General features: G+C 49.2%; 1 protein-coding gene across 2 annotated transcripts in view; it reads left to right on the top strand.

The window, feature by feature from the left end:
- Positions 1–9,078: 9,078 nt before the first annotated feature.
- The window catches only part of MLLT1 (MLLT1 super elongation complex subunit), a 63,521-nt gene continuing 62,040 nt past the window's right edge, over positions 9,079–10,559 (top strand). For both annotated transcript variants that reach the window (XM_029216612.1, XM_029216611.1), the window contains exon 1: positions 9,079–9,165. In XM_029216612.1, coding sequence (XP_029072445.1) covers positions 9,154–9,165 — 12 coding nt within the window. In that variant the 5' untranslated portion in view covers positions 9,079–9,153. The remainder of the gene's footprint in view (positions 9,166–10,559) is intronic.

Raw genomic sequence — 10,559 nt, 5'->3', positions numbered from 1 at the left:
CAGAATTTCTTCACCTATGGCCTCAGGATGGATTGTGGTGGGAGGAGGGGGTGGAGACGGTGGGAATTTCTACAGACTTGTGAATTGTCTGCAAAATGTTGTGTCCTGGTGTTTCTGGTGGGGAGAGCAGCTGTGCTTCCATGCTATTCTCTAAAGGGCATCTGACACTCTGATAGTTAAGAATCTCAATTCAAACTCTTCTGGGGGCGGGCGGGTAGAAAAGCACGTGCTTCCTAATCCTCCTGCCTCTATCCGTAAATACATGGCCATGATTTGTCCCCAGCTTCTGTCTCCTGGCCCCTGCTGACTCCTCCTTACAGCCTCCTCTTGGGGCACGGAGGCAGTGGGCAGGTAGGCAGGAGGTCTCGGTACTCATCCAGTGTGTAATTCTAACTAACCATGGGACCTTGGCAAGTCCCAGTCTCCATCATGGAGGACTCTGGGTGGCAAAGGACAAAATGTTCAACTCTAGCTGGCTGGAATGACAAAAGGATAATCAGCATATATACCTTTGAAGTTAGCCTGCTGCTGGTGTGGCTGGATCTGGGCTTCAAATGATGTCACCAGGGCCAGGTTCCCTCCATCCCTCTGGTCTGCCTCATGGGTAGGAGGTGGCTGCCACTAGGCTTCTAGCCTTCCAAGTAGAAAAGTATACACTAAAGCTCCAAGAGCACATGAAAAGATGCTCAACATCGTTAATCATTAGGGAAATGCAAATCAAAACCACAAATATCACTTCACACCCACTAAGTTGGCCATAATATTTTTTAAAGGCAGTAGATAAGTGCTGATAAAAACATGGAGAGATTGGAACCCTTGTGATTTGCCGGTAGGAATGTGAAATGGTACCGCTGTAGTGGAAAAGAGTTTACTGGTTCCTTAACAAGTTAAACATAGAATCACCATGTGATCCATCAGTTCCACTCCTAGACATATACCCCAAAGAACTGAAAGCAGGTATTCAAACAAGTATGCATACAGAAATGTTCATAGCAGCACAATTGATAAGAACCAACAGGTGGGAAACAACCTAAATGTCCATCGATGGATAAACAAAAGTGGTGCATTCATACAATGGAATATTATTCCTCCTTAAAAAGGAATGACGCTCTGACACATGATACAATATGGATGAAGCTTGAAAATATTACACTCAGTGAAAATCCAGACACTAAGGGCACATATTCTATGATTTCACTTATATGAAATGTCTGGAACAGGCAAATCCATAAGGGAGGGCAAAAGCAGATTGGTGGTTGCTAGGGGCTGAGAGGAGGGAATGGGGAGTGACTACTAATGGGTATAGGGTTTCCTTTTGGGGTGAAGAATAGGTCTTGGAAAACTAGATAGAAGTGATGGTTACACAACACTGGGAAGGTTCTAGATGCCCCTGAATCATACGCTTTAATATGGTTCATGGTTAGTTTTACGTTATGTGAATTTTACCTCAATTAAAATTTAAGAAAGCTCCCAGAGTCACTCTTGGCTGGTGTTAGGTCATGCCCTCTCGCACCCGCCTCCACCGATCCCGGTAGCGAGAAGGATGCAGCCCTTGGAGTGGCCAGACTTGGGCATGTGCTTCCTCTGTGGAGGGTGGGGAGCCTCACTCTGACTGTGAGTCTGATTGGGGGGAAGAGGGAGCAAGTGGGGGTCGAAGTTCTCTCTTAAGCTTTGTGCCTGTCATGAGTTGGCATCCTCCCAGAAGGGCTGCCATTTAAAAATTCACACCAAGGTGACTTACAGGCTCATACTGGAGGGAGCCCTCAGATCAGGGACTGTTGCCAGAAAATAAAAAAGGGAGAATGGGGGCTTCCCTGGTGGCGCAGTGGTTGAGAGTCCGCCTGCCGATGCAGGGGACACGGGTTCGTGCCCCGGTCCGGGAAGATCCCACGTGCCGCGGAGCGGCTGGGCCCGTGAGCCATGGCCGCTGAGCCTGCGCTTCCGGAGCCTGTGCTCCGCAACGAGAGAGACCACAAGGGTGAGAGGCCCGCGTACCGCAAAAAAAAAAAATAAGGGAGAATGATGCTAGGAGGGAGAAAATTGCAAATGTCCAGTGTAGTGCCCTTTTCTGGGGAAATGCCTTGTTGCACATAGTTTTGGTCTGCTCCAAAACCATGCATGGCTCCCCACTGCCTATGGGATAAGAGACAAGTGTCTCAGTGTGACATTCAAGTTCTGCTCTGAGTTGAAGTTAATCTGGGGTAGGTCTCCAACACCCCACTAGGCTCTGCTCCAGCTTGGTCTTATTCGATACTGCTATGAGTGGCTGTGTGTACATTTGTGGCTGGCAGGAAACGGGAAGGTACAGGAAACGTGCTGAAGGCCAGAAAGAGGGTTCCAAAAAAAGTCTCCGAGGGCTGAACCACCTACAAGGTGAAAGGTAGGGGAATTAATACGAAGTCCTCCCTTTGGGTGCAAATAAACTGGACCACTAGAGGGCGATAGAAACCTAATATAGCAGTTCAGTTACAGACTGGAAGCTAGACTCCCCAGGTCCAAAATGTTACTTTCTAGCTGTGGGACTTGTGCCTGATAACATGTATCAATCATGCGTTCTGCCAAATGCTCAGATTACCATGTGCTTTTTGTTTCTTAAGATCTACTCCCTTTGCTCACACTGATGTATTTAAACAGGAAACATTGGGTCACTTCCAGAAGTCATTTGTCATAGATCAAAAATAACCATAAAACTAGATACAGTAACAACAAAAAGTGTGATTAACTGCAGCTCAGTGATTCTTTTTTTTTTTTTTTTTTTTTTGGCTGAGTTGGGTCTTCCTTGCTGCACGTGGGCTTTTTCTCTAGTTGCGGCCAGCGGGGGCTACTCTTCCTTGCGGTGCCCGGGCTTCTCGTTGCGGTGGCTTCTCTTGTTGCCGAGCACAGGCTCTAGGCACGCGGGCTTCAGTAGTTGCAGCACGTGGGCTCAGTAGTTGTGGCACTTGGGCCCTAGAGTGTGGGGGCTTCAGTAGTTGTGGCACATGGCCTTAGTTGCTCCACGGCATGTGGGATCTTCCTGGACCAGGGATCAAACCTGTGTCCCCTGCGTTGGCAGGTGGATTCTTAACCACTGCGCCACCAGGGAAGTCCCATTAACTGCAGCTCAGTGATTCTTAACCCAGTCTGCACATGAGAATCCCCAGCTGATTTTTAAAAAATTTTTATCGAATTATAGTTGATTTGCAATGTTGTGTTAATTTCTGCTGTACAGCAAAGTGATTCACTTATATATACATATATATATATATATATATATATATATATATACATTCTTTTAAAAGTTCTTTTCCACGGTGGTTTATAACAGGATGTTGAATATAGTCTCCTGTGCCATATAGTAGGACCGTGTTGTTTACCCAGATGATTTTAAAGAAATGTCAGGGGCAGGGTGGAGATACAGATAACAAACTAGTGGTTACCAGAGGGAAGAGGGCTGGTGGGAGGGCCAAAATGGGTGAAGGGGATAAAGGGGTACAAACTACTAGGTATAAAAAAAAAGTTACAAGGATGTGATGTATAGCACAGAGAATATAGCCAATATTTTGTCATAACCTTATATGAAGTATAATCTATAAAAATATTGAATCACTATGTTGTACATCTGAAACTAATATAATATTGTAAGTCAACTATACCCCAATTTAAAGTCTATACTCCAGACTGATGTAACCAGAATCTCTGAAGGTGGGCCTCGGGCACTGGTATTTTTTGAAGCTCCTCGAGAGACATCAATGAACAGGCAGGGCCCTGTACCAGGTAAGTCACCTGTCCCAGGGTCTGAACCCTTGGTCTGTTCTCTTGCCATTAGGAAGATGAGAGGGTGCCAGAGAGGAATTTAAGAGTTGTGAACACCAAGCCAAGACTTTCTTCTTGAAGGAATTAGAAAGACTAGAAGAGAAATCATCAGGAACTAACCTTCTCACGATGTGATTCACTATTATTTCATGTCACGCAACAGACATTTTTTTTGAGCAGCTACTATGCACCAGGCAGTGTGTTCAGGGTATAGGGAGCAGAGTGAGCAATGGGGAGATAGGGGAGGTCTGTGCCTCCCTGTCCCCCTCATCTGTGACCTTGTAGATATTTATACAGACTTTGGGCTTTACTTTATTTAACAGCAAATTAAATAAAGTTTATCATTATCATCTATAATTACCCAGGACCTGGTCTTCAGATATTGGAGTTAAGAACTGTGGAAGACGGTATATTTTCCAGAATGGCTGCAACCACATCTCCCATTCCACATGTTCTTCTTACAATGTGACCTTTATGCTCCTCTGTGAAGGAGCCCTTGAATGTGGGTGGGCTTAGTCTATGGTGGAAGTGACTCCATGTGACTTCTGAAGCTAGTTCATCCAAGGCAATGCAGCTATCTCCTGATTTTCTTGGGACACTCACTCTTGGAACCCAGCCGCCATGCTGTGAGGAAGCCCAAGCCACCCTGTGGAGGAGCCCACATGGAGAAGAACCAACAGCTGGCAGCAACTTGCCGGTGTGGTGAGTGAGCCGTGTTGGAGAGATTCTTCGGCCTCAGTAAGTTCACATCATGAGGGGCACAGAGAAGCTGTTTCTGCCAAGTCCTGCCTGAATTGCAGATGCTTGCAACATCGGGATAACGTATATCAGTCATGCATTCTGCCAAATGCTCAAACTACCATCTGCTTTATGTTCTTCTCTAAATCTACTCCCTTTGCTCTTACTGAAGTCAATAGGAAACATTGTGTCACTTCCAGAAGTCATTTGCCATGGATCAAAAATAACCACAAAACTAGATACAATAACAACAGAAAGTGTTATTAACTTCAGCTCAGTGATTCTCAACCCAGTCTGCACATGAGAATCCCCAGCTGAACTTAAAAAAGGGGGGAGGGGGAGGGGGCCCTGTCTTACTCCAGACTAATGAAACCAGAATCTCTGAAGGTCCAACAACTGGGTCCCAACACTAAATGATTAGTGTTGTTCTAAGTCGCTCAGTTTAGGGTGATTTGTTATATAGCAAATGACAAACAGAGCAATATTGTGCACAGTGCCACCTTCTAACTTACTATCTAAACATTCTTCATTCCTCCGAAAGAAATCAGAATTCACCTTCCATGCAATTCAAGTCTCAGTTTCAATCTCCGCCCCCCCCCCCGCCAACCACCACCACCAGGAAGTCTTCCTTGATATCCTTATTCAGCAAACGTGTACAGATGCTCTTGTGGGGGAGGCTGCTAGTAGGCACTAAGGTAAGACACAGGGCGGCAGATATGTAGCTCTGGACTCTCGGTGGGTCCCTGGCTCTGCCATATACTCAGCATGGGACTTTGGGTAACTCACCTCCTCTGGGCCTCAGTTTCCTCACCTGTGAAATGGGGGCAACGACACCTACCTCTTACAATTGTCAAGATGAAATGAGTTTAAAATTCATCCTCTGGAGTTTGTGTACAGCAGGTGTTGGCTAGGACATGGCCATGCTAATGACAAAATGGAGCAGCCCTCTGTTTACCTCCAGAGGAAGGAAAAGAGTGGTTCAATTTTAGGCAAAGGATGCATTTTTTTTTTTTTTTTTTTTGTGGTACGTGGGACTCTCACTGTTGTGGCCTCTCCCGTTGCGGAGCACAGGCTCCGGACGTGCAGGCTCAGCGGCCACAGCTCACGGGCCTAGCCGCTCCGCGGCATGTGGGATCTTCCCAAACCGGGGCACGAACCTGTGTCCCCTGCATCGGCAGGCGGACTCTCAACCACTGCGCCACCAGGGAAGCCCAAAGGATGCATTTTTAACATTTTTACTTTTTATTATAGAAATGTCCCACATGCAGAAAAGTATAGAGACCAGTTTAATGAAATCCCGTATGCCCGTCACTTAGATTGAACAATTCTTAACATTTGCCATATTTGCACTGTCTAGTTTTTAAATTAATGTATTTTAAAGGCGATTAGCCTGGGGGCATTTCACCCCTATGCAGCTTTAAAAAATAAGGCCATTTTCCTACACAACCATAATTCCATGATCACACCTAACAAAATACAAGTTTAAACATAATGCAATATAATTCAAGTTCAAATGTCCCCAGTTGACACAGCTGGTTTGTTCAAAGCCAAGATCCAATGAAGTACCCAACATTGCATTTGGTGTGACACCATCTCTTTGAACTCTGGGCGGTCCTCATTTCTTTCCTCCCATCCTGTTGACTCCAGAAAGCCAGGCTGTTGAGAGTTACGCCTTCTGGACTTGTCTGATTGCTTCTCATGGTGTCATCTGCCATGTGCCTCTATCCTTTGTGTTTCTTCTGTAAACTGGAACTAGAGGTGTGATTCAAGTTAAACGTTTGGGGCATGAACACTTTTTTGGTGCTGTGTATTTACCATTGCACCTAGTAGGAACTTGTCATCTGCTTGTCCCACTGCCCTGCTGCTAAAAGTCACTGAACAAAGGTGGCAACGGTATGATGCTTCCATTGGAAAGTTATTTTTTCCCTCTTTGCATCTAGCAGGCAATCATGAGGAGATCATTGGTGGACCTGATACTATCCAGTCTCCCGTGAACCTTTCAGTTAATCGTTTTAGCATCCATTGACGACTCTTGTCTGTGATGATTAGTTCATTAGGGGTTTCAAAACAGTGATTTTTCTGTCATCCTTTTAGCATTATTTGTTGGCATTTTTCTGCAAAAAGGGCTTTCTTCCCTCATCAACTGGAGCTGGTTTCATGCTGTAAAGGCTTGGTAAGTGAGGAGTTCATACAATTGTCACCTTCGAAGGTGACAAATGTGCTTTGTTGTTTTAATATCACTATGGACTCATGTATATTTGTATGTTCACAGAGTTAAATGGTCCTTTTTTTATTGTGGTAAAAACATATATAACATAACATTTGCCATTGTAACCATTTTTAAGTGCACAGTTTTGTGGTATTAAGTACATTCTTATTATTGGGCAACCATCCCCACCATCCATCTCCAGAACTTTCTCATCTTCGCAAACTGAAACTCTGTCCCCATGAAACACTGACTCCCCATCCCCCTCCCCCAGCCCCTGGCCCCCACCATCTAGTTTCTGTCTCTATGAATTTGACTCCTCTAGGGGCCTCATGTGAGTGGAATCAGACAATATTTGTCCTTTTGTGTCTGGCTTATTTCAATGAGCGCAGTGTCCTTAAGGCTCATCCATGTTGTAGCACATGTCAGAATTTCCTTACTTTTTGAGGCTGAATAATATTCCATTGTATGGACAGACCACATTTTGTTTGTCTGTTCATTCATTGATGGGCACTTGGGGTGTTTCCCCATTATCCTTTCTAATGCTCAAAAAGTTATACCTGATCTAGTCAGAGCTCCAGGGAGGTAGTTTTGAAAACCCCCAACAATTCAGAATCTAATCTAAGGATAGTTCCCAGATGAGTAAGAGGGAGGAGGCTGAGTTCCTGAAGCTTTTCTTTGCAACAACTGTAGCTTAAAGGTTCTTCACTGCCTGCTTCCTTCAGAGACAAATTTCTGCACTACCCCACCCCCAGCTGGCCACACACCCAGTTTCTGATTCCATAAATCAAGAGAAACCAGAAATTGCATTTGTAACAAAGTTCTCAGAGATGCTGAACCTCCTGGTTCAAGGACCACTTAGAACCACTGATTCACTTACATCCAGTTACAGGATTAAAAAAAAAAAAAAAAGTTAAAGTTGTACCCACATTAAAGTTGCTGCTGGGACCTCCCTGGCGGAGCAGTGGTTAAGACTCCGTGCTTCCACTGCTGGCAGCATGGGCTTGGAGAACTAAGATCCCACATGCCACGGCGCGGCCACAGAAAAACAAAACAAAACAAAACAAAAACAATAAATAAATAAACAAAATAGATGATGATTAGGTATAATTATGAAGAATATCTAAAAAAAAAAAAGTTGTTGCATATTTTCTCAGCATGACCTCCACCCTCCCCTCTTCCCCCACGAACCAGCTCGCCCTGCCCTAGATTAAAAAGTACGGTGTTACTATGTATTATGACAGTGATCTGGCCCTCTTCAGAGTTTTTGTTTGGACTTACTTCTATCCCAAAATAACTGATTTTCCGGCGCTGTTCTTCAGCGCAAAGCACAGGCCACACCACCTAATGAATACTTGCCTGACACTTAAATGAGAAGTGGAGGGGGGAAAATAGCCAAACAAACAAAAAACTCTGATTTCTATTTATAAGAAGGGATTTAAAATAACTGCACATCGTAGGTAGAAGTCCTAAGGTCCAAGAGACAAGTGGCTTACAGGATCCTGAAAAAGATGGGGCCATATGTTTACATTCGATATAAACAGTTTACAAGTCGCGGTATATTATCATGGGTAAATTAAAAAACGGTTTTTGGAGGGATTAGCATGATAAATCTCGTGGATAAAATGAGAACTTCTCGGTTATGTCAATGCAGCAGATTTTAGATTTGTATCATTCAGATTACCACGTACTAGCATCACAACGTGATGGTCCCCATTCTACAGACGCAAACTGAGATTCAGGGTAAGAAGGGAGTTGACCATGATACAGTTCCAGGATTGGAAAATTAATCTTCAGTTCCAGAGCCCAGGTCTCATTCCATCACACAGCAGCAACACGTGGCCAGGAAACAAAAGTGTCCCTGGGGATTCCTCCCTACCGGGGAGGTTGGGGCCCGGGGGAGGCTCAGCCCCGGGAAGCTCCGGTCACTGGGCAGCGCCCCCTGGGGCCACAGTGCGCAGGCGCGGCGCTCCCGTCCCGCCTCCGCCCCCGCCCCCCTCCACGTGCGGCGCACACCTCGCGCTCCCCTCTGCGGGGCTCGCCTCGCGCCTCCCTCCCTCCCTCCTCCCGCCCCTCCGGTCCGGGCCTCCCATTGGCTGCGGTCTTCGTCCCTTCGACCGCAGCCCGGCAGGCCCCCGCCAGGCCGGAAGTCCCGCCCCACAAGTTGCCGTCCACGTCGTCGACTGGCCTGGGCAGCTGTCAGTCCGGGCAGCGGGCCCGAGTCGGCGGCGGGGGCCCGCAGTCGGTGCGCGACCCGGGTTGGCGGTGGTTTCCGGTTCCGCGGGGCTGGCGGGCGGGCGGGCGGCCGGGAGAGGCGGCGGCGGCGCCTGACAGACAATGAGGGCGGCGCGGCGGCGCTGAGCGGCGGCGGCGGCGGCGAGCGACGCGGGGCCCGGGGGCGGGGCGGGGAGCCAGCCATGGACAATCAGGTGAGGAGCGGCCGCGCCGCCGCAGCGCGGCCCGCGCCGCCCGCCCGGCCCTCTCCCTCCTTCCCTCCCTCCCTCCCTTACCCGCCCGCCCGGCCGGGCTCGACCCTCCTCGGTCCCGGCCTCCCCGCCCCCGCTCGGCGCCCGCCCGCCCAGCTTTGTGCGCGCCCGCAGCTCCCCGGGCCTTTATGTGGGGCGGGGGCGCCCATCCCCCATCCGCCACCCCCGCCGGGTCAGAGCGCCGCGGACCCCCCTGGGAACCCCGGTCCCCCGCTGCTCAGAGTCCCCTGGGAAGCCCCTCGGAACCCCGGTCTGGCCCAGATCCCCGTGAGACACCCCCCGTGATCTCCACTTCAGCCCAGAACGCTCTGGGACGCTCCTCGGGACCCCGGCCTGGCCCACATCCCCCTGCGACGCCCCTTGTGACCCCAGTCCGACCCAGCGCCCCCTGGGACATCCCTCGGGATCCCGGCACAGTCCTGAGTCCCCGCAGCCCCCCCGGGGGCCCCTTAGATTCCTCTGATCCGGTCTGTACCCCCTTTCCTGTCTGAATCCAGGGCCAGTCGGTGTCTCCTGCCTCCTCTGGCCCCTTGGCCCTGAATCCTCTCAAACTCCCGGCATTAAACCTTTACTGGGGTTTGAGTTCCCCACAACTCCTGGGGCCTTGGTCTGCAGCCTCCTCCTTCCTCGAACCCAGGCCCACGCTGACCTCTCTCCCCTCTGGTCCTGCCCTTGCCTCAGCCTGAGCATCTGTTCCTCCTCAGACCCTGGTAGGGTCCCGGGTCTTTTCCCACCAGGACCCAGGTGTGCATTGAGTGGTCCCCTTTTTTGGACCTGGGCTTTCTTCTTCAGATGCCTTTGACCCACTCTGCTGCTCAGCCCCCTTTGCTTTCAGGCCCTGATCACTCTCCCTTGGACCGCAGGGCCCCAAGGGTCTGTCTCTTCACCTTCAGACCCTCTTTGACCAGGTCCAGGGACCATTTCTGCTCGGACCTGGAGCCTCCACTCCCTTCAGACACCAGATGCCTCACTCCCCTCAATTCGGGCCCTCTTTGCCCCTGTGACTCTGATTTACGCTTCCCCACGTTGTCCCCCAGTCCAGGTCTCCTCTCTCTGGTTCCTGTAACCATAGTCGTCCTCCCTGCAGAGACCTGCAGTCTCTCCTGAACCCGTGTGTCTCTCTCCTTACGTTCAGGGTCGCCCACTTCCTCCCAGCATCCCCTAGTCTGATGCCGTGACTTTGACCCACTACCCTCTCCCCCTAGCACACCCCATTTTCCCTGCCTTCCCCAGCATCTTGGAGCCGCCACCGAGAGCCTTGCTGCAAACCTAGGGTGTTCCCCAGCCTCCCTAAACTCTCCCCACGGCCCCTTTCCCTTCTCTCTGGAAACCCTGAG

Source organism: Monodon monoceros, unplaced genomic scaffold (assembly GCF_005190385.1).
Source record: "Monodon monoceros isolate NGI ecotype Baffin Bay Population unplaced genomic scaffold, NGI_Narwhal_1 Super_Scaffold_12, whole genome shotgun sequence".
In the NCBI taxonomy this organism is placed as follows: domain Eukaryota; kingdom Metazoa; phylum Chordata; class Mammalia; order Artiodactyla; family Monodontidae; genus Monodon; species Monodon monoceros.
The sequence above is the reverse complement of the archived record's forward strand: the minus strand, read 5'-3'. Positions and strand labels throughout refer to the sequence as shown.